Source organism: Mesoplodon densirostris, chromosome 8 (genome assembly GCF_025265405.1).
Source record: "Mesoplodon densirostris isolate mMesDen1 chromosome 8, mMesDen1 primary haplotype, whole genome shotgun sequence".
NCBI lineage: Eukaryota > Metazoa > Chordata > Mammalia > Artiodactyla > Ziphiidae > Mesoplodon > Mesoplodon densirostris.
In genome coordinates this window covers 61,572,008-61,598,159 of record NC_082668.1, presented here as the reverse complement: position 1 = coordinate 61,598,159, position 26,152 = coordinate 61,572,008, and the positions used below count along the sequence as shown (strand labels likewise).

At 33.0% G+C, this 26,152-nt stretch overlaps 1 protein-coding gene across 1 annotated transcript in view; it reads left to right on the top strand.

Moving 5' to 3' along the window:
• The window catches only part of LRP1B (LDL receptor related protein 1B), a 1,545,691-nt gene that overhangs the window by 1,300,816 nt on the left and 218,723 nt on the right, over window positions 1-26,152 (top strand). The window contains exons 58-60 of the mRNA XM_060105953.1: window positions 4,872-4,994; window positions 6,404-6,585; window positions 14,544-14,743. Of these exons, the coding sequence (XP_059961936.1) occupies window positions 4,872-4,994; window positions 6,404-6,585; window positions 14,544-14,743 (505 nt within the window). The remainder of the gene's footprint in view (window positions 1-4,871; window positions 4,995-6,403; window positions 6,586-14,543; window positions 14,744-26,152) is intronic.

Sequence of the window (26,152 nt, the reverse complement as noted above, 5' to 3'; positions counted from 1 at the left end):
GTCCTGCTGCAAATTTCTCTTTGCCCCAAACTGTGCAATAGTGACATGAATATGTGATAGCACTCTCTAGAACAAGTTTGCCAAAAATAAAGATATTTCTTGTTCTTGTAGTATGTTTATTCCAGCACTAGGCATTAGATGAAGAAGTCCATTCATGTGTTGATTTTTCAGCAACATAAAGAATACTTAACTAAAGATATTTTTCCACTCACTCCTGGGTACCTCCATTGCTATAGTTAGTTTCATTCATATTGCTTAAGAATTTAGTCTTACTTTAAGCACAGATATTCATTAGCAAGTGTGATGTTTACTATTCCCCACAGAATTGGATTTTGCAGCTTCTCTCTAAGTCACAAATTGAAAATTAAAATTTCACATGAAAATCCAGATTTCTGGCTACTCATGAAAACATGTGAAGGTGTAGCATTGCTGGGTTCACATCCCTGAATGGACACAATCCAAGCTGGGTAGCAGCTGCCACTGTGATTTATGCCCGTGCTCTCAATTCACCAGCATCCTCAAACTTTCCGTGTGCATACCACATGCATACTTGTCTTATTCAGGAATGTCTGTGAGGTTTAGATTTTTGCTCTTGAGTTTGGAGTGTGCCACCAATATCCACTGTTTCATACTGCCTCTTTCTCTAATTATGCACCTTAAGAGATTGGGTAAAATACAAAATATTTTCATGTTGTTTGTAAAAACTAAACAGGAGTCTATTTAAAATACAAGAATTAGATGACTATTTCTTTAAGAGATGAGTAATACCCATAGGGAGATAGTTTAAATTAACATAACTGCTTTAAAATGGAAAAGTGTTTGTTTCCCAAATGCTTTTCTGCATTAATTTATTTTTCCAGTGCAGTATAACTTTAAACATATATCAAACTTACAAAATATTGAAAATTATCTCTTTTAAGTATATTTCTCCATACCCTTTCTAAACCTTCCAAGTTAGGTGTGTAAGCTATTGATTTTCTTGTATAGTCTCTGGAAAAGGGGCATGTTTATTTCCTTTTAATAAGTCTTTTGTTTTTGTTTTGCTTTCTTTTGTTTTTAGCATTTCTTCCTTTTAGACTGTACTATCTCAAAGTGAGAAAGTTTTCTTTTTAGAATACTCTATAAGCTCAGCTGAACCACAAATTTAACTAATATAGCAACAATATTTATGATCTTCATGAAAAAACTATAACAGAGCTTCAGTGGTAGCTCCTTGCTTTATTATCCAACCCTGTGGCTCAAGACATTTCTACTGCTATCCTTTTTTTTTTTTTTTTTTTGTCTTTCATGGCTAATACATTATCAGGGATTGTGCTTAAGGGACCAAAATGATTTTTATCTCCACGCATGATGTAAGTCTATTTCATACAGCCAAACCATTTTAATGCTCACATTCTTATAGTGTTTTTTTCCTGGTGATATAACTTTAGATTATTGCCAATCACTAGTACATAAGTGGGGATGAATTTCAAACAGTTTCTTAGTGCAGTTTTTGGAAATAAGGAGGGAGTGAGGAAGATAAGGAAATGCACGAGGACCCTGAACACCTGTGTCTTTGGAGAGCATTTGTTAGTGGTGACCACTGAGTAAGGATGTAAATACCCAAGAAACTAAAGACAAGCCTTAAAGTTTTGCTTGTGGGCTGCTTGAAATATGTCATTTTTGTTAGGAAACCTATTTTTAACCACAGTTTCATCATGGCATTACAGAAATTTTCAAGGAGTTCAAGGTGGTAAAAACCAATTTCTTCCTCAAAGATTTTGTCTACATATGCAGAGTAAAGTAGAACATAGCAGTAATTGTTTCTCCACATTTTCTTTCAGTCAAAAATAAATGAAAAGACAACATCCGTGCCTTAATTATTTGGGAATTCTGTGTGTAAATAATTAGGAAGAACAATTTATCCTAATATCTTAAATTTTATTCTCTTTATCGTATTTAGTAGCAATCTCATGAAGCTTTATAGCATAAAATTATAACAACTGGTAGAATGTTTTTACCCTATATATTCTAAAACATAGTTGTAGCTAAGACAGCTATAACTTAAATTTGTACAACACATTTAGAAAATGTACTTTAATAACGTGAATTTTAGAAATGAAAATTAATCAAGTAGCTTTCCAATATGTTATCAAATTCAATTCTAGCAGTGACTTTTATTCCAGTAAAGTTGTATAGAGAAACAAAACACAATTTCCTAAATTAATCATCTTGAACCAAAGGGTACAAATCTTCAGCCACAGAAATAAAAGAAGCAAATAGGATTTTGATGAAACCAATTTTCAGCTCTGAAACCACTAGGGTGACTCTATTTTTTAGACACTATTTTGACCATGCCCTTGGCTGTTTTAATGTTCCTTGAATATGATTCTGTAGAGAGAGCTTTACACTCTTTTCTGAAGGGATTAAGGGTAAAGCTGTAGAAAAATGACCAGTTTGGCTGGAAAGATATGTCAGAATTCAGAGCTTCAATTTCTCTGCATTCACGGCTTTAATTTATTGCAGTTGACTTGCTAAATTTGGAATTGGATTTTCATTATCTAAATTGATTATTGTAAAGAAAGGAATAGGATAATTCTGCCATGACTGGGGATTGTGGGTGAATCTTTGTTAAGGTCAGAGACAAGTTTCTCTCCAACCTTTTCCCTATAGAGCTCTAATATACCCATCTGAATTGCCAGGCCATCACAGAGCCCTAACCCATTTACCTTATTCTTCCAGTGAAAAAAAGCATTTGAACAGAAAGAATATTGTAGACTACTTTTTTTTTTTTTTTTTTTTTTTTTTTTTTTTTTTTTTTTCAGTACGCGGGTCTCTCACTGTTGTGGCCTCTCCCATTGCGGAGCACAGGCTCCGGACGCGCAGGCTCAGTGGCCATGGCTCATGGGCCCAGCTGCTCCGCGGCATGTGGGATCTTCCTGGACCGGGGCACGAACCCGTGTGTCCCCTGCCTCAGCAGGCAGACTCTCAACCACTGCGCCACCAGGGAAGCCCTGTAGACTACTATTGAAATGAATTTATTAAACCCTTTACAGAACTTGGAATGCATTCAGTTTATATATTAGAACCTTGATTGTGCATAGATGACTTCTTAGATATGAATGCTTACATGTATTTAATTAAGTAGCTCTCCAGTTATTAGGGTGTGAATGAATAATTAATGAATCTTTTGAATCTGAGACTGAATATTAGTTGCATTTTTTTAGCATTTATAATCATTATTCTTGCTTAGTGATGCTGTCAGTAAGACTTGTACTTGCATTTATTCATCTGGACATAGTGGGGTTAAGTGATTGCAGGTTAACTTTATAATCTAGAGCTGAAGAAAAGTAGATTGCTCCTTTTAAGCCAAATAAAAGCATAAGATTTGAACCTATGATTTTAACACCATCACTGCTAGAATTTAGCCTGGCTAAGAGAAGAAAAAAATCAGTATTTGCAAGAACCTTCTCTGAGTTGTTGCAAATAGTGATACATAGGTCATCCTTAGTCTTGGAGATCATTGGAAAGAAATAAAATCTGGACAGCACTAATTTAGCTTTGGCATGAATTTTATTAAAAAAATTATGTATCTCTGATTCAGTGTTATTATAAAATTTTGAATTCTGAGTATAGATGTGGAAACGGAACTCAGAATTGGGAACAACCATCCCTCCCCAAAGCAAACCAAAGCAAACCACAAAACAAACAAACAAACAAACAAAACTATCTCCTTGAAGATGCTAATCCTTACTTATAGGACTATAAGTACTCTTAAGCGACCCCTAAAACAATTTGAGACAACAACTTTAGGGTGAATATTGATGTAAAAAGCTTACATCAGATACAGAGATATGACAGAGATCTCTGGGGCTTTGCCAAGTGTCTATGGTGTCAATTATTTTTTAGCACGAGTTTATATGTCAATAAAATATTCAACTCTTAAAGCAAGTTAACGCAATTGAAATCTTGATCCAAGTTTTGTTAGTCCATGGGGGTAGTAAATCTATGAGCAGTAACAATAGTCAGAATTAAACCAATCCCTAAGCAATCATTTGGAAAACTCAACAGCTAAGAAAATTCTCAGATCCTGATGTACAATCCTCAAACCAAATCACTGAAACAGTGGAACTGCCAAACCAAAGAGCTGTAGTATCCAGAAACCCATCAGCTGAATTCATGTTCAGTTTTGTTACCTGCTAAAAAATTCATTAATTGTGAGTCAGAAGGGAGGGGTTTCCTCACATTTCTACCATGTGGAATAAAAAGATGTTGACTACCTAGTTCCTCTTTGGTCAAATACTCACCTAAGGTTTTAACTTTTAAATTCTAATATGACACTGTATTGCCTAATGGGCTACTTGAAGCATGAGAAAAAAAGAGAATGTTGCTATGTTGTTGAGACAAAGGCTTTTGGGGAAAGTAAAATTTTTAAACCTTCTTTTCTGACTTTCATTAGATATCTATCAAGAGCTCATCTTAAATTATTGGGGGTCGTCTACCTTTCCAATTTAGATGTATACTCATAATGGCATCAAATTTATATTTAATATTAACTTAAAGTGAGACTCTTTTCCTTTATCTCTCTAAAAGCAATTTTTTCCACATTACTGGCTATTTACTTAAACCATTAGCTATAAACATTCCAAAATTTTTCCTACTTGGAAAATATTTTCAAATACAATAAATTATGTAACATCTTAAGTGTATGGTATAGAAAAAATGTAAATATATAATACTTCTGTAAAGAATTGGTATTCTCACAAATGCTATTTATTGTAAAACTGTAACTACTTAGATTCAAAGGGAAATACTGATTCTTATGAACTCCTTAATCATTTTAAAACAATTTCTATTAACTATTATTCCAACATACTCTTTTTTATTTTTAGGGATTAAACAATGTTATTGGTATAGACTTTGATTACAGAGAAGAATTTATCTATTGGATTGATTCTAGTCGACCCAATGGCAGTCGCATAAACAGAATGTGTTTAAATGGAAGTGATATTAAGGTAAGTACATACTACAATGATGGGATTATTCAATATTTTATTTGTGTGGTTGAATTGAATAGCAAATGTTACTTGATGGTAATGATGCAATTCATAGAATGTATTAGGTTGGTTTGAATTTCATGTTTGTATAGTGTAGGTTAATATGTACTTTAAATATGAAATTGGAGGTTTTTATCCTTATGTTTCACTATAACACTATTACTTGCAATAAGGTAAAAATCAAATTGAATAAATAAAATTTGAAACCTATTCACAACCCTAGAAAATGTGATGTATGCTTAAGGCTTGAATGATTAGTACCTGAGATTCGATTGTGTTGATTTATATAAAAGAAAATGCTGAGCCTGAGAATTTGTAGTTGAAAAAAATAATTATTAGACTGTAGATTGAACTTATAGCACTATTAAAATTAACTTGGTATAGATGGAATTAGTTGAATGCATTTGTGTAAAATCATGAATGTTCTGAGTAGGCAGCATCATAATTAAACACGTGTCACATTATAGATATGAACTACTTGGCACCATTTCTATGCTAACTTAAGTTTTAAAATAAAATTATTTGCACTGTATATATGTAGTAAAATGTATTATAAAGAAGTTCAAATTCAAGTAGATAGAACTCAATTTAAGTTTTTTTGTAGCCGTCTATAATATTGTATGGAAAGCTTTGGTGGAAGCAATCAGTCTTGAAAATATTAATGAAACCTTGTAATGTATATATATATAAAATGCCAAAACAATCAGTAGGTTGGGTACAGGGAGTTCAGAATAACTGCTATTGGTTATTTTATATGCAGCATATTTGTGCATACAAAGCCTATATATCCTTATTATATTTGATATTGACATAGGTTACAATTGATCACAGCAGTTGAATGAATATATTTTTACTTCCCTTTGGTTGGGTGAAATACTTAATGTAAGTTCTTGCTTGTATTTTTTTCTCTCTTTGTAGTAGATAATTTAAATAGGGCAAGAACAGTTGGGGGAGTGGTGAATGCTATTGGTATCTCCCCAAGAACCTGTTTTTAATAAATAATATCAATAAATTTTTGTGCTTGTGTGTCTCTGCCTGTGATAGAATTTTTGCCCAAAATTTTGAGAGGAGAAGGAAACTCTCATGAAAATGTGATAAACAACTGTGTAACCATCCAAGAGCCTTTTATTTTGGTGTTTCTTTCTTAAACTTTTATAGAATTTCTAGGGGTCTGATTACATACTGGGTAATTTCTCATAAACAAGTAAGTAATTTTATTAGGTAAATTGTTCTGTTTTGTGCTTATCTAAATTCCATTTCAAATGTTTAAATACAATTCTGTATCTCTGAAAAAAATCAAGAAGCAATTGCTTAGTTCTTATTCTAGGCATTTACACTGTTAACTTTTTAAATTCTTATTTTGTTAGGTAGTGCATAACACAGCTGTCCCCAGTGCACTTGCTGTCGATTGGATTGGAAAAAACCTCTATTGGTCTGACACAGAAAAAAGGATCATTGAAGTATCCAAACTCAATGGCTTATACCCTACTATACTGGTTAGCAAAAGGCTGAAGTTTCCCAGGGACCTGTCTTTAGATCCTCGTGCTGGGTTTGTAACAAACATTGAAAATCTTAAATTAAAGATTAAGACTGTGGATTATGTCCAATATGGTAAATCCTGGTCTATAGATTTTAACATGGGAACCCATGAAAAGTGTAAATGTGTAGAAATTTTTATTGAGAAATCAAAAAGAGAAATGTGACTATAATAGGGATTTCCCTAGTGGTCCAGTGGTTAAGACTTCACCTTCCATTGCAGGGGGTGCAGGTTTGATCCCTGCTTGGGAGCTGAGATCCCACATGCCTCGTGACCAAAAAACCAAAACATAAAACAGAAGCAGTATTGTAACAAATTCAATAAGTACTTTAAAAATTGTCCACATCAAAAAAACTTAAAAAAAAAAAAGAAATGTGACTATCACAAATTTCTTTAAGAAAAAAATTAAAGTGATGGGATTTTAGAGCAAGTATTTTTTTAAGGTTTAAAACATAACTCTTTTTCTAACTAATCAATAAATGTATTGTTGAAATGAATAAAACATACAGATTTATCCGAATTCTAATGTATTTAAATCTTGGAGGAAAGACGGGCAAAGCACAAACTCTTGGATCCTGTTTTGTAGTATTTGTAGTAGTCATGAATAGAGATGATGTAATTCCTGGACCACTTTAGAGCAGGAGACTTAAATAGCATCCATGAATAATAAATAACAGGGTGCATTATCTATGCATTCAGAGGGAAAAGCATAGGGGGAATATCGGGAAAGATTCATATTAGAGTTGGGTTTCATTTGCATTTCTCTGTGCGAATGAAGAACAAGTCATCATAAGGATCAAGGACATCTGGCTGGATATCTCAGATGAGGGATGAACACACATTTAGGTGTCAAAAGCTGTTTGCTAAAGTTCTATAGATTATGACCATTATCGTTCACTTTCAATTATGTTGTTTTGGTAGGTAGAGAAGGCATGTCTTTCTTTTTTTTTTTTACACTACAATTTGAGTGATTACATACTCCAAAATGATCTCTGTAGAAGTTCAACCTATTGAACATGTTTGTTCAATTTGCTTTTTAAAAATAGGAAACATTTACAGTAACAAGTATTATGCTAACTCTAGTGCTCTAAATTTTCTGCTGTCTAAATTAATTTCCCATAAAGTGTTTTACCAAATCACTGTTTTATCATACCATATGCAATAATTAGATTTTGCTTCTTGTTAATATATTGTATCTCTGATTTTTGATCTCATGTTTATAATTGGCAAAGTGATCATATCATAGTATGCATGGAACTTGATTTTAAATATTAATTTGGGTAAAAGCAGTACCTAATAGTAGAAGACTTGTACTGTAAATACTACTCTGTTTCCAAGGTAATGGTGCAAGTTTTAAATTTTTGCAATATAATTATGTAACTATTTTGATAAAATATTTTCTTTACCATAGTAACAGAAGAGTGTCAATTCTATTTTAACTGAAACAGAGTTACAAGAGCGTCTGTTTCTATAGATGTTTCAAGAAATAATGGCCAGATATACTAAATTTGGCTATCATCATTATTCATTCATAAGAATATGAATGTTTGAGTCCTTTGGTATTTTATCAGAAGATATTTATTTTAGTGTGTCCATTGTCCTTTTCTTCAAAATCGGTATGGCTGTCTTAGCTTCTCATCCAGTAATTTTCAAGATGCTTCATTTTCCAAATGAAAGAAACATTATCTGTTAATAATAACAGTATTATGGAATTTCCTAGTTATAAAGCAAAAACTGTATGCTAGCATAGTGAACACAGCTGAATCTAGCTTTAAGTTTTATTTCTCCCAGATTACGGTTATTATCCCATAAACTGATAGCAGTCTTAAGTTATCGTCAACATAAACCCATTCACCAAAAGTGTCAATTTAAACAATGAAGTACTAAATTATTGTAGATATTATGGAAGACTCCTTTGATTTCGTTTTTAAATAATATTTGTGTTTTGATATGGAATGGCACATTATAACCCAAGAAACATAAAAATTAGATCTTTTTATGAAACAATTAAAGCCACATAGCAGATAAACAGATTCCAACAGATAAAATTTAATGACACCTTTTTGTTCATACTGTTTTCCTAGTTCCCCAGAGTGAGACAATAGGGCGACTTGGATTTTAGCTTTTATGAGATGAGCTTCAGAGTGAAAATGCCATAGCTGTCTAAAATATTGTACAATCTTGCTTCAAAAATGGCAGCTCAAATTGTAAGATTATTTAATAAAAATGCAATTGAACCTTTCTATGTCAGATTGCCATTGTGATTTGCATATGTTTTGAATATGCCAATACTACTGACCCCTCTTTCCTTGAGAAGGTGATTTCTGTCGCGATATTTAGTGAGGAATAGGGTAAGGATTATTTAAGGGAAAATAAAGATCATTGGAGTATCTAATGCAGTAAAGCGACTAAACATTTAGAAGGTAGCTTGGGGGTCCTTTCTTATAATGGTAGTATGCTAGTTGTCACAGAACCAATTTAGATATGCTGGTTAGTAAGAATGGTAAAGAAGATACAAGTAGACAGATCATTTTCCTGGCTATTACATTTAAGTTCAGCTGAAATCCAATGATCCCAATCATTCTGTTATTGATTGGGAATCAATGTGCTAAATCAATGTAAATAAATTAAAATTTATTTAATCATAAATTTTAGGTAATTAATATCATTTACATTTAAGATTTATAAAAGTTGTCATTTATACAGAAGAGACATAGATAAAGATGCATTTTAAAGTAGAATAGAAAATATAATGTTAAAACTGTGCTTAGCATAATTTTATCTTTAAGATGTCACTTCAGCATAACAAGAAACCATTATGATAGACATTAAAGTAAATGTATGATATGACTGTTTAACAGAAAATAAATTCATCTGCTCATTCATTTATTCAGCTCATATTTCTCTAGCATCTAGTGTATATCTGGCACTGTTCTAGGTATAATATAAAAATAAAAGGCACAACCCTTGTCTCCAAGTATTTCACAGTCCAGTGAGTAGGCAGATAAACAAATAATTATCATATAATACAATAACTCATGAAGTGGAGAAAACAGAAAATGTTTCTATCTCAAATGGGGTCAGTGAAATCTTCCTGGACAAGACTGGTGAAGTAAGAATTAGCCAGGTTATGTGGTACATTTCAGAGCAGAAGTCATTTCAGGCAAAAAGAAGAAGCTTTATGGGAAAGCAAAAACACATAGGAGAGCAAGGCATATCCAAGGAACTGAAAATAAGTCATACGAAGGGAGCAAATTAAGTATATAAAATTGCAGAACTTTGATACCGGTTCACTTTACAGAGTAAAAAAGAGCTAGGAATAAATCAGAATTTAATACAACACAACAACAACAAAACAAACCTTATGAGGCTTAATGGCTTGGGCAAACAGGTAAATAGAAAAATGATTTCCTCAGAATATGGGGAACAGAGGAAAAGGGGCAGATATAAGAAAGGGGAAGGACCTACTGGGATTGGGGGGTCCCATATTATAATAATAATAATGATAATGATCAGTATCACTTCTATAGCATTTTATGAATTAGAAAACTATCTCTGTGCTTTATCACTTTAGATGCTTGTACTGTTTACTCAGAGTCTCTAAAAAAGATATGAGTATTTTTATTATTATACTTTTAGTACAAGTAAGAACATTCAGCCTCAAAGCAGCTAAGTGACTTTCTCAGGATCATTTAGGTACTGTAATACAATATTAAACTGGGGATTTAATCCAGTTTCCAAATTTTGGTCAGCTCTTTTCCCTATTACATGTATCACATTAGAGTTTCCAGTAACAAAGTTATCTTGGGTTGTGAGCAGGTTTTCCAAGAGCCATCCAAACACGGCATAAGAAAAAAAATACTTTTTTTTCCATTTTAACAACTTGCCTTTTTATAAAATTTTAAGTTACTACAGATAATATGAGTTTTTTGGGAAATAAAGAGAACTGACTAATCATTATAAGCATGCGTTTTTTTTTCTAACATCTTTATTGGAGTATAATTGCTTTACAGTGTTGTGTTAGTTTCTGCTGTATAACAAAGTGAATCAGCTATATGCATGCCTTATTTTTAAAACATTTTTATTTATTTTCCTTTTCTAATAGTCTATTAGCAATCTCACAAGAAAATAATACTGGATTCTATTTTGACTTTGAAATACCTTTAATGAGAGTATGTCGAAGGACACTTTATATACTCAGAATCTCTATCCACTATTGTTAATATGGATATTGGAAATGCAAATACATTTGGAAAAGACACATTTTGTGCTTCTATATCTTGGCTGATGCTATTCTTACGTTCAACAATGCCCCTGTGCTTTTCCTCCAGTTAAAATAACTTCTTATTTTTTCAACAACAGCAAAAAATATCACTTCCTCTGTGAAAGTTCCCCAATTGCGTCTCAGTAGCCACCACATATTGAACATGTAACATTACGTGACTATTATTGGTGTAAGTGTTTCTCTCTCCATCTAGAAAGTGAATTCCTGTAACAGAAAGGCCATGACTTAATTACTGCTTGTGCCTAACATAGAAACTGTTAAATTTACTGTTGAAGGTAATAATAAATAGGCTACTGGATATACACAAACCATAGGATTGTAGTTTGCAGGGGCACTGCACGTTGCATCTATGCAGAAACCAATTTATTGGTATGTAAACAACCTGCATGTTTCAAAGAGAAGAGTCATAACAAAGGGAACCTTTGTTGTGAGGGAATGAAAATCGTATAAGGAAAGAAAACTCAGTTTTTTATTGCTGTGGGGAAAAACAGAAATATTTCATTAAGCTAACCAGTCACATTAAAAATCCCCACCTTTTTCCTACCAATTTTTAAGCATATAATCCCATATTTAGGCAAAAACACACAGAGAATGAACATTAAAAATTAATTTTATAATTCAAAATCAGAAATAATTCCAACTGGAAGAAATTTCTCTAAATATGTTCCCTGAATTCAGAAAAAAAAAGTGAAAACTGATAGCAGACTTCTATTTTAGTTTGTTTTAAAGAAATATAATGTATCAGATTCAACTATAAAAGACATCCTCAGGAATCACAAAAGCCTGTTGTTATGGTTACAAGAAGACATTCTTTTATATGTTTACTCTTGGTTATAACTTACAGAATAGCTATTATTTGGAGCTGAGGTTTTTTGTATGTGATCTTAGGTAAATATTACATATTATATGGGTGAAATTTAAGACTCTCCTTTTGACATTTTCACTGAACTTTTCATTTTTCAGCTTTAATTATTTACAACAAATTTTGTACTTGGATAATATTTGGCAGGTTGCATTTTAGATGTTAAAATGACCAGAATGTCTAGTATGGGCTTTTTGAGAAACTTAAATGTGTAGTAATGAGGCTTAAGTATGGAAAAGGAAATGAAATTTAGTCATCACAAGTTAGCTACCCATAAGGAGAGATGCACAGTAATTTCTGTGCTTATGAAGGCTTATTTATACTGAGTACAGTTAAACTATGCTTTCCTTCAATACAGTAAAACATTTTTATAATATTCTTCTAATTGATGGGTACTTAAATAGGCAAATCAGGTAATAACACACATGATAAAATCCAGGCAAATCATGTAATAACATACATGCAATCCAGATGCAATAAGTAATTTATTAGACAGTTATCACTAAACCAATATGAATGCATATATTTTGTAGCTAGTGCAAGTAAAATAATAATAGTTAATATTTGCTGAGTACTTAACTACATGTTCATAAATGTTCCAAGTTTGTTCCCTGTGTTCTCTCTTTTAATCCTTACAGAAACTCTGTGAGTAGAAACTATTATTATCACTTTTGAACATATGAGTAAATCCAGGCTCAGGGGAGCCTAACTAAAGTGCCAAGTTCACATGGGTGGACCTGGAATATGAACCCAAGTGACATGTTTTTAGGCCTTTTTTGCTTTTAAGACTCTACATAGTGTTGCTTAGGGAAAAAAAAGAAAAGCTAGACAACATCATTAATGGAATATGAATTTTATCTTAAATATAAAAAAATACATTTAAAAAAAGCTAGTCTATAACTCTAGAGACCTGAGCCCTTGTTCCAGCTTTATCACTATCATAACAGACTAGGACAAAGCTCATAATATTTTATGGTCTCAGTTTGTCAGTGAAATGAAGGCCTGAAACTACATGATCTTCAAGACCTGTTGCAGCATTAAAATCTTTACTTTATTCTAAATTCTGAAAGAGATAAAAGACCATTGTTATCAAGAAATTTATAAGGTAGTTATGAAGATAAGATTTTTCATGCTTTTTTCCATCTGGGTAAAATTGTCATTCCTTCTTTTGTACCTCCATGGTAAAGTAATTTTATCATAATATGCTTTAATTTTTTCATTTGTTTTACATTCACCTCTATTGTATTCACTGAGAGATCTTTGATGGCAAAAATCATATCTGTTTACCTGTGTGTTCCCAGTACTAAGCAATGTCTGACACATATTATAGCCTCAGTGAATCATTGTTTCAAGATATGTTTTGCAATCCACTTAAGCACAGCTTTGGGGTTTATCAGAGATGTTCCACCAACTGATTTATCGAGTTAGGTTCTCTGATTCTGAAGCCTGAGAACCTACATCATTACTGCTTTGTGGGTTCCTATGTGCATGATATATGTGTTGTTCAGTTATACATGGGATAAAGAAATTCTGTAGACCGGAAGGGGCTAAAGCACAGTTTCCTAAAGTGTGTTTCCTGTGAACTGTTCTAGGAAAATAAATGTAGTTACCCCAAACTATGTAATAAAAAGGATATTTTAGCTCCCTCTTAGAGAGTCATTATATCATATAGCGTATTAAAAGCTCTGAAAAATCCTATAATTAACAAGATGATGCTTACTTTGCTTAACAAACCATTTCTCAAATATATATAATCTTGTAACCTACCTTGAAAAACATGAACTGATGCAAATCAGAGAAGAATTTGTGGAGAACAGAGGGGACAATACGAATTACATCTGAATCATAATATCTGTATAATTGAAGAGGCAGGAGCAAGGCAAATGATACGATAAAAGCAAAAAAGTGAAAATGTAGGACTATAAATACTCCAGCTAGACCTCAGTTCATAAATTTCAATAGTGGGAAGTAAATTGGAAAAGTCTGTGTCTAATAATGAAGAATTTGAGTGTCAGGGTGAGGATTTCAGGCCTCAAACTCTCAATGAACTTATTGGGAGTGATGTAACAGATGTTGGACTCCATGAAATATGCTCTTCCTCTTCTTCGTGGTATCTTGGTTCAAGATGATGATAAGATTAGCCAAATAAAATGTTCAGAATACAAACAAAAGATATTTGCTATTACATGGAGCTCAGATCATTTGAAATTCATAATTTACTTAATGACCTCAAAAACATTACTATTCACCTCTAAGAATCTGCAGTACTTTGTTAATAGTACTGCAGATTTAATGGAGGAAATTATTTTTCACTTTTGGAATTCACTTAATTTTATATGATTTTAATTAACTTAAATTTAAAGAGTCACAATTGGCTAGTGGCTACCACACTGAACAATGAACATTCAAGAAAATATAATGTACTTCTCCATAATTCATTTTGAATTTTTCATAGGTAAAATACAAAAGAAAAAACATATTTAGATAGTTTTATTCCTCTGACATTATAGATGCATTTTGAAGGTTTACCTCTTTGGTTTTGGGCATCTATTATTTTTTAACACTTGCAGAAATGTTATATACATATGAGTTGTATACTAAAGGAAACATATGTTTAAAATTATATGGATATTTCAAAGTGTGCTACATGTTTAAAAAAAAAAGCATAAGAAAAGTTTGCATTGAAGTATGCTTCTTACAAGCTTCAATTTAGAGAGATACAAGAATTAATTTGGGAATAGCTAAGCAAATAAGAGAAATACTGTAAGATGTTTTACTCCCTGAGTGTTTGTAAACAACATGGCTATTTATTTTCTTTTCTAGGTATTTGTATTGGATTGACTGCTGCGAGTATCCTCACATTGGACGTGTTGGAATGGATGGAACCAATCAGAGTGTTGTCATAGAAACCAAGATTTCTAGACCTATGGCACTAACAATAGATTATGTCAACCATAGACTCTACTGGGCTGATGAAAATCATATTGAATTTAGCAACATGGATGGATCTCACAGACACAAAGGTTGGTCCCATAGCACAAATGATTCAGTATTTCACCAGTGCATAAAATATTCATTTAGAAAAAAAAATATATATATATATATATATATATATTTATTTTATATACTTTCATCAAATTTCTTAATTTAAGATTACATTATTATATTCCTTTGTGACAACATTTGTAAATAAGAATTAGATATATTTATTCAGAACTTCTATAGTCATACATAAAAATCACTTTGACATTGTCAATATTTTCTCTAATTGTACTTTTCTAAATAGTTTTTATAGTAAATAATGATATTTTTATAAGTTAATATATACGTATATCCTAATTGAACTGAAACAATATTTGCTTATAAAAATAAGGTCATGGGCCTCCCTGGTGGCGCAAGTGGTTAAGAGTCCGCCTGCCGATGCAGGGGATACGGGTTCGTGTCCCGGTCTGGGAGGATCCCATATGCCGCGGAGCGGCTGGGCCCGTGAGCCATGGCCGCTGGGCCTGCGCATCCGGAGCCTGTGCTCCGCAACGGGAGAGGCCACAACAGTGAGAGGCCCACATACCGCAAAAAGAAAAAAAAAAAAAAATAATAAGGTCATTATTGCAATCTGATAGGTTTCTTTTTTTAAATACTAACGGGAAGTATAATTCTTTAAAGACAGTGAAGTAATATTTAAAACTTATCAGTTAGACTACATACATGATTAAATTTATTGTTATCTAATCAACAACTTCAACAAAAAGTAACATGAAAAACAGCTTTCAAATTAGAGTAACGTTTAGGAAATTATTTGAATATAAATTCTATAGGTACTTTATTTCTCTATTTTTTATAACTGAGTAGATTATAAGACTAAATATAAAACAAATGAAGGAAGACATTTGATATGAGGGAGGTAATGCTAGAATTAGGGATGGGCAAAAAGTCTTAGAGGAAAACATAGCTGAGGATGAGGGAATTAACAAGAGCAAAGGAGAAGGACATAATAAAAAAGAATGGGATCCAGGTGAAGATGACATGAATATAACAGAAACCACAAACAATTCATGAACACTCAAAATATTTTAGATGCAGGTAGCTTTTTAAAGATTAGATTTTTCTCAGAATGAAGAAGAGGAACAAATTTTTATTGATCTGTAGTGACCTAATGTCACCTTTGTTATTAGGTGTTTTCATCTTCAAATATCTTGTAAAGTACTGAGAGTACTGTAAAGTTTCACTGAGAGATCCCAAATAAAGCCATACATTTGTATGGCTTAGCTTAAGAGATTGCTTTCTTCTCTGGCAGTAAGCTTAGATCAAAACCCCTGGAAGAAGGAAACAGGTGAAATGGCAAGGAAGAGAGAATTATTGATAATTTAATCCTGTCAGGTGGAACCCTTCAAATGTATGCCAGTGTAGAGAAGAATGAAGCCACTGAATTTTAAAAAATTAAAAACTAGCAGTGGGAAGGGGCAAGTGGAATTAGGGGATAAAGAGGTACAAACTCCTATGTATAAAATAAAACAGCTACAAGGATATATTTTTACAGCACAGAGAATATAGTCAAAATTTTATAACAATTTTAAATGGAGTATAATCTATTAAACTATTGAATCACTGTGTTGTACACCTGAAACTAACATAATATTGTAAATCAAGTATACCTAAATAAAAATAAATTTAAAAAATAAATAATAAAGGAGGTATACATCACTGAAGTCACATCACTCCGTAACTCTGCCCAAGTTTCTCTCAGTTGTTGTTTAAATAAATATGTCTTTCTAACTAAAAATGCCAACAGAAAGCTTTTAGAGGTGCTTTTTTAAGGGTGGGAACATTGAAGTATAACAAGTGTCGGATGAGTCACTTATTTAGGTGTTGGCATTCCAATTATAGAGATAAAGAAACTCATCAGGATGCAATTGGAATGAAGAGTTATTTAAAGATCACTTTAGGGTTTTAATTATAGCAAAAGCAATGTTGACAAATCAAAATTACACTTAGCATTCAGAAGTTATATCTCCTTTGAAGAATCAATAATGAAATGTTCTGCAACTTTTGTAGATGATATAATTGAGTTTTATTGTAGCAATCAGTATTTTCCCCACATAACCATTTTTAGCATGTATTTTTAGCATGCTAAGTTGTTGTGAATGTGTTACTTTGTGCTAAAATTTCACTGTACAATAAAATTTAAACAATTTTTGGTTAGATAGGTGAATATTTAAAATATATTCTAACATCAAATATTTGCCTATTTTTGTTTGAGCCTTTTGTTTGAATAACAAAAACTAGTTAAAAATGTCTATTAGAAACTATTGATTCCATCCCCTCCCCATTATTTTAAAATTATGTCAGATATGTGGGTGACTAATGCTTTGAAAACTTAATACAAAATTAAATGCATGTAAATGAAGTGTCTTTCAATCACAGTACTGGTGATGACTTTAGATAGATGGACATAGATAGCAAGGAGAAGTGAAACTAAATTTACTGAAGAGTAAAATATTTGGCTGAAAGATACTCAGGTATGATGTTATTAACATTTAAAAATCTGATTTTTGAAAATACTTTGAGGCTCAAGAGGGAAGAAAAGGAAAGTAAAAGAGTCCCTGCCTTCAGAAATATTTTCTCCTGAAGGCTTTTTCAGAAAGACTAATGAAAAATTCACTAAGTGTCTTATTAGGCATCTGCCAATATCTGAATTCAAACCAGTAATTACCTGGTAGTTACTAATGAGCTACTAACTGTACACAGCCTGAGTTATGCCAATTTCACAACCAATGAAAAAAGAGTCATTCATTTGCGATGTCTGTAAAGAGGAATAGGATTTTTTTTACTCCTTGCATTGTCCCCATAAAGACATAAAAAAACTGTGGTTTTCTAGTTGCATATTTGGAGGTGGAAAATGAGACTTTTATAACATTAGTAACTTTTGTCCACTGACCTCTCTTCTCTCTTAACCAGACTAGTATTATTGTTTTCATTTATTCTTTTTATTAAAATTAGAGCCAGAGCTCATCAAAAGAATGGGATAAGCCAGTCTACACACAGTAATCTGAGAGTATAAAGGGTGTATGAAAATTTCAGAATTACGTTTTTCTTTTAATAAGTCAAAGTTTAGGGCTTCCCTGGTGGCGCAGTGGTTGAGAGTCCGCCTGCCAATGTAGGGGACACAGGTTCGTGCCCCGGTCCGGGAGGATCCCACATGGCGCGGAGCGGCTAGGCCTGCGAGCCCTGGCCGCTGAGCCTGCGCGTCCGGAGCCTGTGCTCCGCAATGGGAGAGACCACAACAGTGAGAGGCCCACGTACCGCAAAAATAATAAAAATAATAAAAAAAATAAGTCAAAGTTTAATGAGAAAAACTAAACCATGAGTATCACTTTACAGTTTAGAAGGTTTTTCCCCCAAACATGTTGTGGTTTAAACCATACAGCATTTCCATAAATGAAGCATTATTTTATTACTTGCCCAGCCTAAGAATTTCTAAAAGTTCTGAATTCTGTGCCCTAAACGATAGATCAGATTACCTCTGAGGGACATATAACTGGCAATTTGCTTGAGAATTTACATCCGTCTTTCTCTGCTACCTCTTCTACCCCAACCCACCTTCTTAACAAGTCCAAGCACTACATCGTAAAATTTAAAAAAAAGAGAATTAGTCAATTGCTATCTTGGGAACATTTAGGTGCAATCTTAGTTACATGAATCTTTCTCTAATGCCTGTGTATATTATTCTACTGGTTTTTACTCCAATAATTATATAATAATATGATATAATAATACTGTAGAATAGTATGCGTACTACTGGATAACTGAGAGAGACAGTTAAATCACAGTTTCATTGTTCATTTTTTAAATTTCTCTGATTTCTTTTTTTTAGATCTGCCCATTCATTTCTTCATTCATTCAACAAACATTTACTGTTGTCTTTTTCTGTGCCATGCATTATGTGAGGCCCTGGGGTTACAAAGCTGAATAAGTCCCTGCCTTCAAAGCACCTATAGTTTAGTGGGGGGAAGAGACTGATATGAAGGTAAAAACATAAATTAGATTGGTGTTAGCGGTATATGTACACTATTGCCAAAATGCAGACTGGATTAGGGAAGTGTTTGGTGAAGTGATGGGATCTTTGAAAAATCTGAAAGATGTAGGACAAGCTCTCCATATGAGGAAATGAAGGAAGGATTCATCACACAGAGGGAATAGCATGTGCAAAAATGTAATAGAGTCTTAAAACAGTATGGGGTTTACACAATTTGTAAACTGGAAGTTGTGTAAGAGGAAGATAATGACACTAGATGAACAAGGGCAAATTGAGGCCAGATTGTGACAGGTCTTGTATGTTAAGTAATTTGGAATTTATCCTATAGGTCATAGGGAGACATTGATGGCATTTAGTTGATAGAGTGCTATTATTAGATTTGACAACAGCATGGAAAATGAAAGACCCTGGAAGGGCAACCAATTTAGAGGCTGTTAAAATATTTTAGGAGAAAACACTTGAAGTGATTATAGCTGTGGGAATGGGGATAAAGTGTTACATTCAATAGTTATTTAGCAGAATAAAGAGGAAGGATCTGTAAACTTAAAACAGCAGAAATATTGGTGGTTGAGCTGCAAATATTGTGAATGATTTATATTATTATCTACTTAGCCAGGGGGAAATAACTCACAGTTTGGATAACTTATGAATTTCAAATATATTTGTACATTTTTTAAAGAAATAAAAAGTACCAAACTAAGCATAGCTTAGAGATCCTTCTTGAAAAGCTTGGTGAGAGGTACATTTATTTAACAAAAGGGTCAACATCAAAGAAATTCTAAGGATATGGTTAAAATTTCTTTATCATATGTTTCCCTAAAAAGCCTTTCTGAATACCTGATAATTTACCTAGAAGAAAGATTGCAAATGGATGAATCTCTCTCCTCCTACTATTCCTTGAGATATAAAATAGGTCCAGTGAGAAACTTGGCATTTCAAAGTGTTCTCCAGATTGAAATGCTCAGTTTTTAAGTTTAAATCTGTCTTTATACAGAAACAGAATGATTCTAAATATATTCTAAACACAATGATTCTAAATAATAATATTCTTCTTGTAGGCCTATATTTTGGGGACTGATTTCTTACCACCCCCAAACCACAATCCTCCTCAGAGAATTTTAGGCTTTGATGTTGGATAAGAAGTTCTAAAACTTTGTTGTAGCACAAATCTTTGAGTAAAAGGATCTTCTCAGACTGGAGAAAGAAAACCCATAGCATCTTAAAAGAACCTTGGGGAACCTAAGGATGAGGGTGGGTTGGGGTGGGATCCACTGTTAGAAAGCTTTTTCACCCTGAAATGTATGTGTAGCTTCACTGGGTCTCAGTTGCCTCATCCATAGAAATAAGGGTATTGGAAAAAATGGCATCAAAGGGGAATTCCAGAACTAAAATTCTAAGTCTCCCAGTTAGGTGAATCACTTTAGAATTTTTGCCAAATCCCAAAGTTTTAATTTCAGGTTAGTCTCCGATTTAAGCCTGTGAGGGGTTGAAAATCTGTAATAAACAGATTTATTTCCTTAATTAAAATCTCAAATCGCCTATCCAGTCCTCAGTTCTCCCTGATTATTACTGCATTAATATCTTTTAAAGTTGAGTACTTGTGAACTTACCAAATCAATAAGAGAGAAGAAAACATATGTTCTTGAGCATGATGTTGTATTAGATGTTTTTCATGTATGATTTATTATTATTATTGGCTTTCAGTGGAAATTTTCTTAGCTTAATACTGTGGTTCCAAGAACTGGAACCATCCCCTTATAAACTCATACTTTTATTAGAAGCCTACTGTGTTCAAGAAACTGCTTGATGCAATACATGCTTTTTTAGCCATTCCATCAGTGAACACTATGAGATGTGTCATTAAAGCCATTTTGCAACAAGGAAATAAGTTTAAAGAGATTAAATAATTCATCCAAAGTCAAATAGCTCATAGTTAGAATCTGAACCCAGATCTAACTGGTTCCAAAGCCTGTTCCATTCTCCACAAGGCCCCCTTGTTTTTGAAAAGATGACTAACTGAAGATTTTCTGTCTGCTTTTTATAGTTTCTAATAGCAACAGTTATAGCATAAACACACACCTATATATATAAAGGTATATCCATACTTGAATTTTTTCAGATTAATGTAAATAGTAGACATAGATAAATTGCAAAATATATGAGAAATAAAAACTTAAGCCATTAAAATATAATTACTGTAAATAAGAGAGTATATCTCATTAAATCCAGGTTTTTTGTGTGTGTGTGTTTATTTGAAGGTGTGACGAGAACAATCATGTTGCTTAAAAATGTACACCTTCCTTTAGTGGGACATTTCGATATTTCTGTTTGCTCTTTCCAAACTAACTTTATCTCCTACCTATGGGAAAACTTTTAATCTTATTTGAAAATTTATGTCACAGAATTCCTGAAATTTGAACACAGCAAAGATCCTTTGTCATTAATTTTATGCATCCTGAAAGTATAGCCTTCTCTAATGAAATGTTTGTAAAATAGGTTACATTTTATAGACATTTCTGAGAAAAATTTCAGCCCTAACTCTGCGTATCTTCCTTAACTTAGAGATTTTGTTTTCCATTTAAAGAAAAGAAAATTAAATACCATAAAATTATATTTAGATCACAATTTCATTCTGACTGCTTGTTCAAAGCACATAAATTCAGATTTATTTTTCCTCATTTTTTTGTGAATTGTCACTGAACTTGAGATAGAGAGGTAGTTTTTTGACAGACTGAAAATACTGTGTAAACTGTAATAACAAAAGGGTGACTAAGAAAAACATTGCTTGACCTTGAGTTTTTTTTTTTTTTTTTCCTTTTTGCGTTATGTGGGCCTCTCACTGTTGTGGCCTCTCCCGTTGCGGAGCACAGGCTCCGGACGCGCAGGCCCAGCGGCCATGGCTCACGGGCCCAGCCGCTCCGCGGCATATGGGATCCTCCCAGACCGGGGCACGAACCCGTATCCCCTGCATCGGCAGGCGGACTCTCAACCACTGCGCCACCAGGGAGGCCCTGACCTTGAGTTTTAAAATTTATTTCTTCTAGTACTTTTTTTTCAGAATATTCTTTGAGTCAGTGAATGATTTAACCTTGTGTTAATCAGTCGGCCATGTACATATTTTATCCAGCACACAGGAAAAATATACACTCATAACTGCTAATTTCTCAGAAAAGTAATCATTGGGTATGATTCTAAACTATAGCTTATCACTGAACTTTTATTTGGTGGAAAAATTCTTTAAAGTTTCATGCTATTATGTTGACTATGACTCTTCATTTGTTTCTATGCTCCTAGACCTGAAGATACTCATATTGAAGTGTCTGTATTGTATTGACAGTCCAACACTTTAGTTTGTTTATTGCTCTGGGAATCTAGTTTGTGTTGTGAGGAGGCAGTTCTGTGCTTGGATTTAAAATCCAAATCATAACCCATGCAGTGATCATCTAATCAATGTTGGGAAAAGAATCCAGATCTCAGCGTGCTACTGGTGAAATAGCAAAAATATATTTAACGGGTTTTGTTCTGAGGGGGAAAAACACACTGAAAAAGACAAAGGGAGTACTTTGTGCTCATATATCCTGAAAGTCAGTAGCTGTTGCATTTAGGTCTTTAGAAAATATAAATATCCACCAAAGCCCACTGAAAAAAGAGAGAGAATCTAATAAACACCACCATCCAATTTTACAATATTCTAGAGTGTTTCTTTCTTGGTAAGATACTGCATTTTAGTACTTTTGAAAAAAAATTTCCTATCATTCACAGTCTGTTACAAACAGTTGACTTCACAGGCTATTTTATGCTAACGGTGTTGATGTGCTGCTGTTTACAATACAATAAAAGTTAATGGAAGGGAGCAAAATAAAATTCAGTTACTATAGAAATATTCCTGAACCAGTCAAATAAATTGAAATTAACTGCCATTTCTGAAAAGTTTTAGAATTTCAGTGTCAATCATATCTTTTATTTTTGTCCCTTGAATAGAACATGTTACGTTAAATTGTATATATGTGTAAACAGGTTATTATTTTGCAAATGTCACATGCGTTCCATAGACTTTTTAAAATATAAATTTAAAGTATTACCCTAATATGAGTTTTCAGACACTTTCAACAGTGTTTTCCGTCCCAAATATGACATGGTGCAGCATTGGGAATTAGTAGCTTTAGTTTTTGGTTAGGTTACTCTCTAATTTAGGCAAGTTGCTTTGCCACACTATAGTTCAAAGTTCTTACCCACAAAATAGGACTTCTAATCAATCAGTGATTTTTTAACATTTCTTAAAGGAATTGACTGAGGTTGGAACTGGGGGAGAGGAGGACTGTTCAATCAATTTGCTCACTTATCCCTAGTTATTCCTAGGACAACTAGAACACATTTGAAAATGCTTGTAATATGTTACACTCTTTTCTGTTTTTATTCTAGAAGCATATTTATAATTATAGGAATGTGGGACGACCAGATACTAAATTCATGTAACTGGCTCTACTTGATATCTGTTCCAAAGGCAAAGGGCTTTTCCAGTTCTTCAGCTTTCATTAGGATGCTCTAACAAACACATTCCTAATGCATATGTATGTAGAATGTCATAACTTATATTTAGTACTGATGGTCAGCTCTGAAAATACATTTCCAAGTATCTATGAAGGTTTGTATCACCAGTAGAAAAGTCCAGAGAGTTTCAAAGCAACTGGAATATATCTTTACCAAGTGCATGAAACAGTGTTGTTTTGTTTACTTCAGAGATTGAAGAGCAGCGTCATCATCAAGAGACGATATTTATAGGCACAGTCTAGTTTTCAAAGTAAATGAACTATAATTTACATTGTAAACTTATAAATCCTCCTATTCATTAGCAGAAATACTCTTTTTAGATACTAAATATGAAAGTGGCCATATATGACCTTATATTATGAATAATTTAAAGATATGTGAGAGAAGGGAAGGGATTAAATTATATGAAATTGAATATTCCTAATCTATGTAGAGTGTGTATATGATTTGAGGTGACAAGGTAGACAAAAAAAGGCAAGGAATACCAGAAAAGTGTAGGCAAAAGATGCCTTCTGCCTTTTAATAATGGCTTTAATTTAAAGAAGAGCTCTAAATAATTTCTATATTTTGCCATCATACATTACATTTATTTCAAAAAGTTTCACATTTAAGTGTCCCAATGTAAACTACTGCATTAAGGAAGGACATGTAACTTTTGTCTGGACATTTGATCAGTGTCATTATTCCAAAGGCAGCCTCATATAATAGACGCTCAAGTAGCACCAACTCATATCTGCTTTGTACTCTGACATATGCTGAATGGAAGACCTTTATTTTTCCTCCTCTTCAAGGTTTCAGTGGTGGATGAACTTTTTGAAAGATCATATTTTTTATTGGAAAAAATAAGTTTTGAACATTTTATTATCATGTTTGGTGATGTTGACTATTCTTAGTGTTTCTACCATTTGATAATGCTTCTATTGATTTTGAACAATGGATTTTGGATCCATTTGCCTGAAATTTTATTTGTACTGTTTCCATTAAGCAGGGTTGTATTAAAGAGTAGGCAGGAAAAAATGTTCATGTAGGCAAATGTTAAATGGAATATTTTGTACCCTGTTGTAGATGGTTCTGAGGAAATAATTATTTTTAAAAAATCTTCTGCAAACACTAACACTGAAGGGGATGCCCAATTACGGACAAAGAACAAGTGTTCTTGGCCCTAAGGTTACATAAAGCATACTCTTTTTGATGGGGCGTTTGTAACTAAAGCTACTGACTCAGCAGTCATTCTCTGGAAATTAGTATACTATGGCCATTTTCCCCTCCACCCACTCTTCTCCATTACTCTCTATAAACTAGAAACCGATATTCACCCACGTACTCACCACTGTCATGAATCTTCCACTTTCTTGACATGTTAGATCACTTTCTTCCATCATCTAATTTTATCATCTGTTACACTCCTTTTGTAGCCTTTGATTAATCTCACCTCATTTTTTGAATGCTAATTGTTTTTCTTTGTTTTATATCTTCCTTTTTGGTTTCCATGATCTACTACTTTAAGTCCTGGCTTCTCTACATACCTTATTGTAAATTAGACTTCTAGAAAGATATCAGGGAAAATTGTTAGCGTCAAGGTCTTTCAGAATAGAGGATTAGCGAGGATCCTGTTCTTCTCTTCTGAAGACAGATGTTTCAGTCAGGCTAAATAGTTTGCACAGTACTGCCTAGGGAATGGTTGTCATTGGTGGTTTTTGATCAAGGAAGAGAGATGCGAGATAGAAAAAATATTGGAAATATTTACTGGAGGGAGTTCTAGTTATTCTATCTTTGACTCTTTGCCATGCTCTGTATGCTAGAAGGCGGACTTCTGTGGACTGTATCACCCCGGCTCTTTTACCTTCCAGCCTCAGATTGGATTTAAACCATGGGAAACATTGGCAGGAGATTAGATAATGGAGGAAGAAAGAGGCCAGGATATTTATTTATCCCCTTTCCCTCCATGACCAACTACAGTGGTTTAGCAATGGCTGAGTTCCTCCACCAAATGTCATCTGCTTTTCGTAGGTGGCTCTTTTTCCTTAGCTACAGCTTTCACCAGCTTCTGGTATCAGATCTAGGAAAGAACTTTATCATCGATTCCTTAGCCACACCTCTGTAAATAATTAAGAGAAAAATAATATAACCACTTGCGTACATAAGACTGACTTCTTTTAAATTCTTTTCAATTATCATTTAACAACATGTTCTCTGTTTACTACAAGAAGCTTGGCTGATACAAAAAAAAGATTGGAAGAGTTTAAAAGCAATGAGAAAAATTAGACTAATTTTGAAATTTTTCAGGTGTGAGGGAAAGTGAGACTACTTGGGACAATGACACCAAGAATAAGAAAAATGGGAGAGTCTTAAAATATATTAAAAATCAAAAGATGATAGAATTTAATATGTTATTTGATATGCTTATTAACTTTAAAGTTTTAGGAGATTGTTTCCAAACTGTCAGCCGTAGAGTGAGGGTCTGGTTGACTTTACTGGATCATTCAGGTTCATTGTTCCAAACAATACATAAATTCTTTATAACTAAAAGAAAAAAAATCAATATTCAAGTTATTCTTATCTTGATTCCTTAATAAAAATAACTACTGAATTTGGTGGTTGAACTTTGTTCTTTTGAAATTTTTATAATAATTTTTAAATAACAAAATTAAAAATTGTTCCATATGATATTTTTAAATGACATTTACATCCTTGAAGTAAATCTTTGAGAAAAATCAGAAAAAAATATGGCATTAGTAGTAAAATTTCTATTTAAGTACTAACCCACTGGGCAAAGCTATGTTGAATCTGCCATTATCCCAATGTAATATCTTACCCAAAACACCAACTATAAGATTTTAACTCAACA